This window comes from Brassica rapa, chromosome A09 (genome assembly GCF_000309985.2).
Source record: "Brassica rapa cultivar Chiifu-401-42 chromosome A09, CAAS_Brap_v3.01, whole genome shotgun sequence".
NCBI lineage: Eukaryota > Viridiplantae > Streptophyta > Magnoliopsida > Brassicales > Brassicaceae > Brassica > Brassica rapa.
The window spans coordinates 40,753,656-40,766,376 of record NC_024803.2 but is presented as its reverse complement, the minus strand read 5'-3'; the positions used below and the strand labels follow the sequence as shown (position 1 = coordinate 40,766,376).

At 35.4% G+C, this 12,721-nt stretch overlaps 2 protein-coding genes across 3 annotated transcripts; one reads left to right on the top strand and one right to left on the bottom strand.

Moving 5' to 3' along the window:
- Nucleotides 1-4,641: 4,641 nt before the first annotated feature.
- On the bottom strand, nt 4,642-6,221 carry LOC103842690. The gene is made up of 3 exons (XM_009119354.3): nt 5,877-6,221; nt 5,681-5,803; nt 4,642-5,174 (listed from the first exon to the last, which is right to left on the bottom strand). The coding sequence occupies exons 1-3, from the start codon at nt 6,172-6,174 to the stop codon at nt 5,032-5,034; spliced, it is 564 nt and encodes a 187-aa protein (XP_009117602.1). The 5' UTR covers nt 6,175-6,221; the 3' UTR covers nt 4,642-5,031.
- Nucleotides 6,222-6,345: 124 nt separating this feature from the next.
- LOC103842689 (dnaJ homolog subfamily C member 16) lies at nt 6,346-11,864 on the top strand. 2 transcript variants are annotated; one of them, XM_009119352.3, is made up of 20 exons: nt 6,346-6,595; nt 6,698-6,767; nt 7,128-7,170; nt 7,244-7,321; nt 7,429-7,513; nt 7,608-7,690; nt 7,781-7,838; nt 8,182-8,292; nt 8,672-8,729; nt 8,864-8,960; nt 9,425-9,460; nt 9,639-9,775; nt 9,914-9,984; nt 10,070-10,123; nt 10,256-10,398; nt 10,492-10,632; nt 10,757-10,996; nt 11,072-11,131; nt 11,210-11,467; nt 11,551-11,864. In XM_009119352.3, the coding sequence occupies exons 1-20, from the start codon at nt 6,454-6,456 to the stop codon at nt 11,692-11,694; spliced, it is 2,109 nt and encodes a 702-aa protein (XP_009117600.1). In that variant the 5' UTR covers nt 6,346-6,453; the 3' UTR covers nt 11,695-11,864. The 2 variants fall into 2 exon arrangements, with proteins under 2 accessions (XP_009117600.1, XP_033136616.1); XM_033280725.1 differs by having other exon boundaries at nt 6,377-6,767.
- The last annotated feature ends 857 nt before the right edge of the window (nt 11,865-12,721 follow it).

Genomic DNA, 12,721 nt, shown 5'->3' with positions numbered 1-12,721 from the left:
AGAATTTATGAGTGGTTCAAACTTGAAGCTAAGCCAGTCTGCTTGTGCTGCAACAAATTTAGTAGTAAAGTTTATAACCGCTAATTGTATTTTTTATCATTATCTATAAAATATGCAAGGAAAAGTTACATATCTGTGATAATTATTATAGTTAAGTATGATTGGTTTGGTTATCGTTGTAAGTTAGTTCTTGATTTTTTTAAATTGAATTAAATAAATAAAAAATCATCAATCAAATTAAAATACTTAATTTGAGAGTTTTCTATGAGTAACTAGACAAAATGTAACTTGTCAATTAATATATAGAAGGATCGGATGGTGATAATTGCAACAAGTGTATATTTCAATATCATGTCCATGTGTAGATGTAGACGTAATAAATTTATTAAGGCAAATAATAATATAATTAAAAGCTAACTAAAAATATATATAAAATAGTAACCCAAACTTAAGGGAGGGGATGTATTGAATATGAACTTTTAAGTGATTTAATTTTTATTGAGTTCTTAGATGATTGTACCTGAATTGGAGAAATTGTGATTTTGTTAAATCATTTTAGAATCTCATCTAAAACTATGAGATTTGGATTTTTTTTTTTTTATAACTAAAAAACTCCTCAAACACTATAGAAATAAATCACTCTAAAATTTCTAACTTAAATTTATTCAATAATAGTGCATTTAAGAGTGTTTTATGAAATAACAAGTTCAATACTACTAGATTTCAAAGAGTTTTTTTAATAAAAAATCATGTTTTAAGAACAGTAGATTTATCATTTTAATAAAAATCACTTCAAACTCCCAATTGAATACACCTCCCTAAATGTTAGGATTGATATTTACAAAAGGGTTATTATTATTTTAGAATAAATTAATGTAGATTAATGAGAGCCATTGTTTGTAAGAGAAATTGAATATGATATTTAGAAAAATATATTATTTGAAAATATTGACATACCTGCATACTCAAAAGATACAAAAAACTGCCAACTAACATGATCAGTAAGCTTGTAGTTCTAAACGTAACAATACATGATCGGAAGTAATGAAATTTATTCATTTTAACTGTTATTTCAATCTGACTACTGAAATAAATTAATACAAACATAATAAATTTAAAATAAAACAAATAATTATGTACGGGAAATAAGAGAAATTAATTGTAAAAGGAAATAAGAGAAATTAATTGTAAAAAATAAGAGAAATTAATTGTAAAAAATAAAGCATATTTTTAGCAAAAAAAAGGAAAAATAAATAAGGAATACAAGATACATTACACTTCTTAAACCTGCAACGTATCTGGCCAACTACAGTGTTATGTACGGGAAATTCTATTCAATCGTTGTAGCAATTTGAGCTCTCGTGCTTTACTTGCATCACAAGAGAAAGAGGGAGGAATATAGGAAATCAGATGGTTCCAACAAGGCCACGTGAGCACGAATTCCAAAGAAAGATCAAAATGTTTGAATCAATCGAAAAATTGTAAAAGTATTGATACCTGGATCACGAATTCCAAATGAAGAGACTTCGGTCGACCGTGAAGAAGCTTATACGTACAAAGAGGAAAGAGATGAAGCGTTGAAGATTAACAGATAACTTAATATCTCTATAGGTCCTAATGATACAACATCAGAAGAACTTATATCAAGTAGAGATCCTATAACTAAAAAGAATCATTATTAGTAAGTCTAAAAAGAAAAGACTATATAATATGGACAGTTTACCAACCTATCATTATTTGCTAGATGTACTTTCTCCAACAAAAACCTCTAGTAAATTTTCTTTTTTACCCTCACGTTCCAAGTTTCTAATTTTGGTTCTAACTAAAGCAGCAACCCAATAAGTTTTTTTATATCTTTTACTCATCTCATCTTCTAAAGCACAATAAGTATCGTGTAAGTGAAGTGAGGTCAGAGTAAAATGCAGAAATAAACAAGACACAAGTTTTTCTCTTTTCGAATTCACTAGAACAAGAAAGTCTTACACCAATCTTTTTTATTACAAGAATCCTTTAGGATTACCCCAATCCTAAGCTAAAACTCACCCTAGAGTCTAGATTTTTGTTTATCAGAATCACCCTGATCTCGAGCTAAACTCCCCCTAAATCTAGACTTCAATCTTCCAACATTCTGGAAGTACTTCACTAACTACGTCAGCACCTAACACAGAGCAGTGACACCAAAGACTTGATCACACAAGCACCAAACAATGATCTCTCAACATTTCTTCTTTTTGCAGAGACGACTTTCTTAGCAGATGCACGTCTCCCTTGAATAGATAACCAGAACTTGCTCCCCAAGTTCTTCCAAAGACAACTTAAGCAACTTTTATTTTTCTATTAAGGAATAACTCTCTTGTCTTTTCCTCTTCAAGTAATATCATTTACACTTAATGTAAATCTTCCAATAAACATATTGTTTCTTCTCCAAACTTAACAAGTCCACGGACATCACATTACACGGACTTCAACCAAACCCATCTTCATGACACACGCATGTACTACCTCCTGTAGTACTTCACAAACTGATACAGAATATACATCTTCATATTGTTCACCTTTTTGTTTTTCAAAATTATAAAAAAGTCAATTCGATGTTATTCAAATCGCAATGCTCAGTGATAGGGTTAGTATTCTCTTACAACCTACTTGCAATGGAAGTAACCTTGGAGCAGGAGTAATGGGTGGTTCAACTTCTTGACTTTGGCATACATTGGTAAATGCTTAATTTTTCATAAAGTGTAGAGCTTTTCTTCTCATGTCTAGCTCAACCTTTTAATCTTTCATAAAGTGAAGACCTCATCTCTGCGTCCACAATTCTCATGTGTCCAATTCTCATATATCCATAATTTATGTCTTAACCACATGTGTTCATGAAATATATATCCATAACTCTTGTATCCACAATTGGAACAATGGCTGATTATCTATTAATTTTTGAGTTTTCCTATCCACATTTTTCTCTGTCCAGGCAAAAGATTTTATAAATGATCTAATAACTAAAATATATAAAAATGGATATCAAAATATAGAGAATAAAAGTTTACAATTATCATATCAAACTTATTTATTTATATATTTTCATTTCTTACAAACAAGGGGAAGCAAATAGTAAATCGTATCCATCTATAAACATAACCCATAATAAATGACCAATTTAAACTAACTCGAACTAAAGTACCTACTCTTGGTTTCTCTAAACTAGTTTCCACTCAAAGCCTTACTTTCCAAAGGGCAAAACTGTCCAGAAAAGCCATTCGAACCCGTGAGTGTCCTCGTCTAGCACATTGTACCTTTAGAGCATCTCCAAAGGGATTCTATTTTTTTCCTCTATAATTTACACTAAAATAGAAGAACTCTATTATAGAGTTGAATTTGCTCCAATGGTTCACTCTATAGTAGAGTTACTCTATAATAGAGTGAAATATAGAGTAATCTTATTTTTTTACTCCAAATATAGAGTGAAAAAACAAGAATACTCTATATTTCACTCTATTATAGAGTTACTCTATAATAGAGTGAACCATTGGAGCAAATCCAACTCTATAATAGAGTTACTCTATTTTAGAGTGAAATATAGAGAAAATTATAGTGTAGCACTGGAGATGGTCTTAGGTGCAAACAAACTCAAAAAAGTGACTCATTATGAAATGCAATCTTAAATCGAAGGTGTACATCAAAAAATGAGCTTGTAAGCGTCAAAGCTTTGTTTGGTACATGTGACTCATTATGAAATGCAAGCTCATTTTTTTGATGTGAACTAAAAAGAATGGAGTTCTCAGTTGAGTCTTTGTAAGCTTGCTTTCCTAGGCGGAATTTTCTGTCAACCAAAACATATACGAAGGATTCATACATGAATAAGACCATCAATCACATTGGTATAACGTGTCAAACTCGGATTTCGCTTTGGCTTGACGATTTTGTAAGATCGAATAGTTCTTCCGCTACGTCAGATTGAATCTTTGCTTAGGCGATTTTGGTGTGCTCTCTTGATCCTAATCGAAGCTGGGTATAGAGTCTACCGCTAAGAGTGACTCGCATGCACACTCAATCCCCTAATCTTTCTATTGATGGTTTTCATTTATTAGTGGTCTATGATTCAATTGAGGGAGGCAGCTAATCCCCTAATCTTTCTATTGATGGTTTTCACTATTGATCCCTATGAAAATGTTAATGAACTTAATGAAGTTTGTGTCCATGTGGATACTCTTAGATTTACATGTTTTTGAAAAAAATGAAAAATGCTAGTAGAACAAGATGTACCACATAAATATAAAACTGTTGTGATTAAAAATCAGTTATGAAGTTTAAGACAGATCTCTTATTTCATTTAGTACTTCATAAATATACATATATATATATATATATATCTAAAGGACGAAAGAGTAATGGAGAATAGACAAAAACGACAGATCATGTTTTCACAAGACCACAATTGACCATGTCAATTTCGTTCCTACAAAGTTTGATTTGCCACAAGTTGAGAAAGAGAGCAACATATCAACAAGAGAAAGAAAAAAACAAAACCAGCAAAGCCCCCCTCTATTGGAACCGTATTTCGTTTCTGCTCGACATAAGCTTGGTTTGTCTGAAATATAAATGATATGATTGGGTAGTTCGATCAGGTTTGATGAAGCACTGAACCAGAGCAACAATCCTTTTATTAAACAACATTTCACAAGGACAACAGAAAGAATGGAAATTATACACTCGTTGCAGAGCAAATGCAAACGCAAAGCTCAGCTTTTCCACTCTCAATCACACTGTGTGATTGTCTGTAGGTGGTCGACAGATACTAACAATCTTTGTTGACTTAAAGTCTTAAAGGTAGGTAGTAGTATAATCTGAATATTATTTCCAATTTTACAACAAAATACAAAGGAGAAAATGTGTATAATCATCATCACTACTCTCACAAACAGATGGTTACCAAATTGAGTAAAAGATTTTAGATGGAACTAAAATCTTTTCTGCAAAGTTTGAGCATATGAGGTGAATCAATGCTTTAGAAAGAGATGGTTGATTACTTTATTATTATGATGGTAACTCGCACGCGGCTTTACCATCTTTGGCCTTGTACTGACCAAGCAGCTCGGCTACAGTTTTGCAGCGACATTTTTTTCCAGGTCGTAACACGTCTCCGTAAACCGCCATTTCAATAACATCAAGCTCCTTGTCTGTATGTTTACATTAGAAGAAATCTTAAGAAAGTGATAAGCATATATACGCAGAGAATACACACTCTTGAATCCACTTGTAAGTGTAAGAACAGAAAGGATGCCAGCACATCTATAATCTTTTGCGTCTTTTTGGAAAAAACATCCATTTCCCAAGAGCATTTACACTTTGCTTCACTCATATAAAATGTAAACTAACAAGACCTAAAACAACTCACTGAAGTCACTTTTGCGCTTTAACAAGACTGCAAGTAGCTCAAGTGCAAATTCTTGATATATGATAAAACCAACAGAGAAAAGAGAAAGAAGATCAAAAGCAAAAGCAGCTCCCACATGTATACATAACCTCTAAGGAAACAAAACACTTTACGAGTAAAATACCATTTAGAGCAGAGTACTACACTCTTCATGATAAGAAGATACACATTCAAGCTTTAACAATGATGATATCTCCTACATAAACTCAATGTACACTGTTTAAACAACACATTGACATGTAAACATACCTGTGAACTGCAAGCCACATGAATATCCCTTAAGTGTCTCAGCATCCACATTCTCCTGAGCTGCTTTGAATCTGTTCACTCTAGTTTGAAGAATCTGACAATTCTCCGCCGTCGATTCTCCACCTTACAAACACATAATCAACAATCAAAGACTAAACCTTTAGACCCTAGAGAGAGAGGTTGGGAGAATCGAAACCTTTGGAGTAAGGAACAATGTGATCGTACTCGAAACATAGACATCCGCCGCAGTTTCCGAATCTCTTGCAGACGACGTTTCCGGCGGCGTCTTTACGCCACCTCTCGGGATGTCGACCGGGGACGACGTCAGCGTTTGACCAGCACTTGTTCTTCGCCTTTCCATCGAAGAATCGAGGCCTCTCAGGTCCGTTGGATTTCTCATTCACGCGAGACGGCGATGAAGGCGGCGGCGACGGAGGAGGAGGAGGAGAGGCCGTGGTGGCGTTAGAGAAAGAGGCGGAGGAAGAGATCCCCATCGGTTCCGCCGCGTCTTCTCTCGAAGGTTAAACTAAATTCGGTTTAAATTAAAACTTAAACCGAACCGGATCTTGTTTGAGGGTTTATTTGTTACAATTTTAAAAGTTTAAGGCGTTTATCGAATTAGAATAAAGTTTTGAGGGTTATTTTAATTTTTAAATACAGTATGATTGCTTTACTTATGGAGTCGATCCCTCTATTTAATTAATTCCCGGAAAATTATCCGAGCGAGATTTAACCACATCGAAAGAGATTCTCTCTGATCGGAGTTTGATCCGATGGCGAAAGAATCTCCGTCGTCTTCGTCGTCGATGCCCTCAGTGCTCAGAGCCTACGCGGCTCCTATTTTCATATTCGTCCTCGCTATGTTCTTCCAGCTTTTCCTTCTTCCTCGTTCCTTTCCTACTTCTCACTACGACGGTACCATCTCTCTCTCTCTACTCTATTGTCCAACGCACTATGTGTATTGCCTTACTGGTATATCGTCTGATTTGAGTTTCTTTTCCGTTTGTGGCTTTTTAGTTTTGGGTGTAAAGACGTACGGTTCAGAGGATGACGTGAGAGAGGCGTACGAGGCTATTGCTTCCAAGTGGTAACTTTCTCCATCCGGATTTTTTTTTTAGCTTAACTTTGAATTCGATGGCTACTCCAGGAAGTAGTATCTCTTGTAATCATCTCAGCTCAAGTATGCAATTGTTTTTTTTTCTTTCAAACCTGTATTATTGACTGTGGAAGTAGAACTATAATGAGACATGATTGCTAACTGCTGCCTTAATAGCTTCGTTCTAGCATTGATAAATGATAGAGAAAGAACTTCTCTTACAACTCACCCTACTGTTAGTTTATATTGGCTAGGCATGTGATGATTGTAATGTATTCCAGTTGAATTTCAGCACTAGGCTTAAAAACTTGTTGGCCTCTTTTTCTTTTTCTTTGAAATTGATCGTCACAGGAATTCAGATTCAGGAGATGCTCGTCCCGCTGATTTTATAAAGGTCGGTGGATATTTTGTGTGTCTAATTCTATCAGCCTTTTAGGTTTCTGCTAAGTGATGCTAATTATTTGCAGATACAATACGCCTATGAGCTTTTAACAAATCCAGTATGGAAAAGGGACTATGACCTGTATGGCATTGATGAATCACTGGTAACTTCTTATTTCTGTTTCTTTCATTCATGATGTACACAAAGAAAGATTTCTTCTGACTTTTTTTTTTTTTTGGGAAAATCAATTGCTTGATTTAATGGTTGCAGCATATTATAGAGGAGCTTGAAAAACAATATGCTGTGGAAGATTTTGCAAAAATAAAAACTCCCCTGCTGGAAGCGGTCTCTTATGGTCAGTTAACTGACAGACCTCTTTGACATTTCTTCTTGAATTCGTTTCATATAATTATTGTGATGCCAACTTGTTAGCTCTTAAATATTTTTAGAGCCTGAACATGAAGGTTTTATGGCAATTACGTCCCAAGACTTTGCGTCTAAGTTCCAAGATTCGAAGCCATGGCTCATTCAGGTAAAAGCTCATCTGGATTTGTGCTTCACGTTATTCTAAAGCTCGAAAGTCTTTACATTTTGGATTAACTGAAATGTTAAATACCTGTAGCTGTATTCTTCTGGTAGCAACAGCTCTGCTCAGTTCTCTATGGCCTGGAGAAGGATTGGTAGGATTTCTCTTTCTCTAGTATTTTTAAAGTGAAAGTGTCTTGCTAGATTTAGCTAAAGACACTTCAATTATATAGATTGAAGAGTTACAACAGTGCATATGAAAAGGGAAAGTTGAAGTATCTGCAAAAGACAGTGTTAGTTTTCAGAAAAAGGAATATGGTGTCTATGATGTACGAACCATGTGTAGCATTGATACGCCACCAGATATCAAAAGATATGTTTTAACAAGTAGGAGGGAACATTAGATTAATAGCTAACAATAGTGTTGACATGCTTTACTGTGAATGGAATGTTCTTACCAATCATCTTGTTAAGCTCAGCTCGCTTGTATAATTGCAGTTGACTTGTTGGATGGGGTTGCTAATCATGCGATGGTAGAGCTAGGTGATGTTCGACTTGTGACCTACCTTGCTGAGAAGAAAACAACAGGACAAGTACTTTTTAGAAACGGTACGTTATCACTTTACTCAGTCTGCCAAGAACCTAGACAAGAAAATGAGATGAGGGAACGTAAAAGAAGTAAAAATTAGACTGAAGTAAGTGAGAGGAGACCCACTGAAAAAAAAAAACGTAGATAGGACCTAGTTAATTTGGTTCTGTAATCGTGTGTTTGTACTTTGTATCATGACAGTATATTACATCCCATAGGTTTGGGCTATTTTGAACACTACTATAGAGTTACACTTATACATTCACACTCGTTCTGTTATGGCGATATTTGTATTACAAAAAGCTGTAATGATTGTATGCCTTGGATTCGTACTACATCTTTCACGAGTTACTCTAAGATGCATTCTTCTCCTGTTATAACCTTCTACTATGCATGCAGGCCTTCCTTCAATTGTCGCTTTCCCTCCCCAATGCAAAACTGCAGATTGTCTTATCAGGTAACTCAGTGGCTGAATCGTTTAGCTTAACAGGAAAGCTTTGTTGGTTGTAATATTTTCTTTGGACTAGCCATTTAAAGGATTTTCTTGCTTCATTTCCTCTTGGTGAGAATAATATTTTAAATCTCTGTTAGGTTTGAAGGAGAGCTGTCAACAGACGCAGTTACTGATTGGTTTGCAACCACGGTACTGGAGTTGCCTAGAGTATTCTATCACACAAAAGAAACACTGGTATATATAATATATCCTTTCCGTGCTATTGCTGAAGTTAGAAACTTGTCGCGCATAAAGTAATGTTTAGAGGACCCATATATCTGAATGTAATGTCTTACCTTCTTCAGAACCTTAAGTGGTAGTCCAACCAGATGTCTTTGCTATAACCTTCCATCAATATTAAAGTCAATGGTTTTGGGTAGAGGATCAAGATCAAAGACTAACCATATTAGAAACTTCCATGGGTGTACTTTGATCTGCAAAGCTGCAGGCCGTATAGTATCTAAGTCTTATAGATTTTTCCATGTCATGGTTCGCAAAATATGTGCCAGCACATATGACACTGTTTTGCTTACATGTTTTATTCAGGTTCATATGTTGGCACATATTGGATATTTAGACTATTTCCTTACTTTTTAGGTAATTAGAAATATGTTTTTTGGGTAATAAACAAATAATTAGAAATGTATATTTGCATACAGGTACCCAAGTTTCTCGCCAAAGTTCCACCTAATAAGGTTTGTTCAACTTTCTTAAAACGTTCTCTTTAGAATTTTTCCTTTATCAAGCGTTTTTCCATCCTATTTAACTTATAAATAACATGTTAAGCAGGCATGCAGATAGTTTTTTGCGTCACATCTAGAAACTAAACTAATTTCATTTTTTCGTCCTTTCTCTGATCTTCCCGTACCCTAGGTGAGAGTCATTTTATTTTCACAAACAGGGGAGCGAGCCACTCCTTCTGTACGCCAAGCTGCAAAAGATTATTGGAATTTTGCCTCTCTAACTTACGTGCTTTGGAGAGAAGAGGATGCATCTTTTTGGTGGAATGCGTACGTCATTGCACTTCTAATTCTGTTTATTCGGCGCTACTGTCTGTTGCTTCTGCGAATGATTTATCATCGATTTATCTGTTTTGGTTGTAAACCTTTGATACATCTGGTCATCTCATAATTTCTCTCTTATAACAGGTTGGAGGTGGAATCTGCACCTGCCATGGTGATTATGAAGGATCCGGGTTTAAAACCTGTTGTTTATCATGGTCTTTCACTATCTTGAACCGAGTGATTGGCTAACTAATGATGCTTGGTTTGGCAACTAATTGTATAATATATTCCATATTGCAGGATCTGGCAACCGTACATGGTTTTTGGACATTTTGGAGCAGAACAAGCAATTACGTAATCCCTCTCTACTTCTACTCGTTATATGTTTAGTAGAATTGGGGTCTGCTTGTGCTCATATCTTTCTTCTCAGTTGCAGTCTTATATATGAATGGTTCTAATTGGTTTTTGATACATTTGTCTTTAAAGAGCTTCCTCAACTAAGTAGCACAACATCAATGGAACTTGGTTGTGATGCACGTGGCTATTCTCGAGCTGGTTTTGAAACAGCGACGTGGTACTGTGCCGTCCTTGTTGGAAGACAGAGCACGGAGCTCAATAAGATGAGGGAAGTGAGTAAAATCTTTTTTGAAATTCGTCAATTTTTCCCTAAAATTCTCGTCTCCTTCCTGTTAGAAACGTGTTTTAATCTTACAAGCTTGTAGACCATGTGCAGGGTACAAGATGCTTTGTCAAACCATGACGAATCAGACGAGGCTTCCAAGGATCCTTCAGTAGCTCCAGCAGCTTCTGCGCACAAAAACAAGCGACTTACACTTGCGTGGCTCGATGGAGAAGTCCAGAGCGTAAGTAATCTTGCCAGAATCTGTTCTGTTTCCTGAATCCATCAGGATTTTTTAACATCTGGCGTCTAGATCTTTGGATCTGTTACTTGATACCATCTGACTCCCTCTGGATTTTTTTATTCAGAAATACTGTTTCTTCTATGTTCAATCGGAAACCAGCTATGACACGTGTGGAACTAGGAAGTCCCCAATTGATGTCCCTAGGATCTTGATCATCCGGTACCATAGAAATGCTACAGAAAGTGCTAACGTAGAGAAGAAATCAAGTAACTGGCCCAAAACTGTTTGGGAATCTGAAGCTGACGATGTAGATCCCGCTGCACAACTTGTCGTTAGTTATGACGGACCAGCTGAAACTCCCGAGGTACAATACTAGAGAAAACTCTTATTAGTTTCGGGTATTGACTTTTTGTTTACATTGCTTGTTAACCTTTTGTAGATCATAAAGTGGCTATCTAAAATGGTTGAAGATGGTGACAGCAAAAACCTACCATTCTATGTAAGTAACCACTGTTTTGTCATTCTTTACATGTTCTTTATAACATATCTCTTTTGATTCTTTCACTTTCACTTGCAGAGAGCGAAAACTCCAGAACTTGTTCCAGAAAGTGCTGAACCGATGAGGTCAGGAGTCCCGAAAAGCGTGAAAGCAACACAAGCACTCTTGCGCTTATGGAACAGAATCAAAGATTACCTAGCAGACCCAAGAATGGGACCTACATTGCTTCTAGGAGCTTTGTTATCTGCATGCAGTGTTTGGTGGACGAGAAGCCGAGCAATCCAACAACCCGTTCAGACAACTCAGCAATCATCGACGAATCAGTCAGACAATAACGTAATAAAATGATTAGATTTATATAAATGTATGCCTCGTTTTCGACATAAACCTAATAAAGAAAGATTGATGATTGTTTACAGACGGAGGAGGAGGAGAAGAAGAAAGAGAGAAAGAGAGAACAACGAAGGAGGAATGCAAAGGGTGAAGAGGCTCCTGCTTCGATCACTGATAACGAACCTAAAGATGCTGTCCAGATTCTATCTTCAGGTTCTGATTCTGACTAATAATATTATAAAGCCTTAGGAATCTTCTGTTACATTTTTTGTTTTTTTTAGTTAAAGAATATCCGAGATTGAAATTAAAGTTATTAAATTCAGATCCTGTTGAACAGTTATATATATTGGATAATTTTACATTATTTTGATAATTTGAATAACTTTAGTTAATTTTTTTATTTGAACAAGCTTAAATTTTTGATTCTTTGGACCAGCTTTAGAGATAATATGATGTGATCCTATGAAAACAAGAATAACTTGATGGATATATAAGGCTACATGCAACACTTGTTTCGTGGCACAATAACCAGTTATCAGAAACATTGGCAACGGAGTGGTCAATCGTCCAAAAGATAGTAGATCTTTTCTAGCATCTTGAAAGAACATTATTTTCACGCTTTAATAGCGTGCTCATACTTAAATTTTGAATTGATGCTCTCTTTCACGCATGATATTGAAAGTTTAAGAACGAGGCAACTAGTTCATAGTCACTTGGAAGACCAAAAAAGCGAAAATCAGCTAGTACATTCTGCAGATTACCATCTTCACTCTAGAGGTTTGTTTCTCGTCTAGTTGACCAAATTTCACTCTTAACGTCTAGAGAGATGAGAATTGTAGAATTTTCTAAAAACATATGAATATGATCTATTCTCATATTCAGTCTTGTAATATGAATAGTTTAAACTGTTTTCTGATTATTTGTCTTTGAAGAGCTTCCTCAACTAAAAAAGCACAACGTCAATGGAACTTGGTTGTGATGTAACCCCATATGGTTGAATATTACGACGGATTTGAAAAAGTGATAAGCACTGTGGATTTGAAATCTAACATCTCGGATATGCTTGTATGTGTGGCGACATAAATATTTAATTCCCATTGCGAACAACATCAAACAGATTGACCCAAAAAATTAGTCGGTTTGGGACTCAATCCGTCGGACACTTCCATTTTATCAAAAAAAAAAAAGAACTTGGTTGTGATGCATGAAGATATTTTCGAGTTTATTCTGATATAGCGACGTGGTACTGTGATGTCC

What these genes read in the sequence shown, in the direction of transcription:
- LOC103842690 (XM_009119354.3), bottom strand. Translation starts at nt 6,174, where the DNA reads ATGGGGATCTCTTCCTCCGCCTCTTTCTCTAACGCCACCACGGCCTCT. An exon ending in CATTGTTCCTTACTCCAAAG is followed by an intron (nt 5,804 to 5,876) that starts GTTTCGATTCTC and finishes TGTGTTTGTAAG; the next exon opens with GTGGAGAATCGACGGCGGAG. An exon ending in ATGTGGCTTGCAGTTCACAG is followed by an intron (nt 5,175 to 5,680) that starts GTATGTTTACAT and finishes GTAAACATACAG; the next exon opens with ACAAGGAGCTTGATGTTATT.
- LOC103842689 (XM_033280725.1), top strand. Translation starts at nt 6,454, where the DNA reads ATGGCGAAAGAATCTCCGTCGTCTTCGTCGTCGATGCCCTCAGTGCTC. An exon ending in GAGGCTATTGCTTCCAAGTG is followed by an intron (nt 6,768 to 7,127) that starts GTAACTTTCTCC and finishes TGATCGTCACAG; the next exon opens with GAATTCAGATTCAGGAGATG. An exon ending in GACCAGCTGAAACTCCCGAG is followed by an intron (nt 10,997 to 11,071) that starts GTACAATACTAG and finishes AACCTTTTGTAG; the next exon opens with ATCATAAAGTGGCTATCTAA.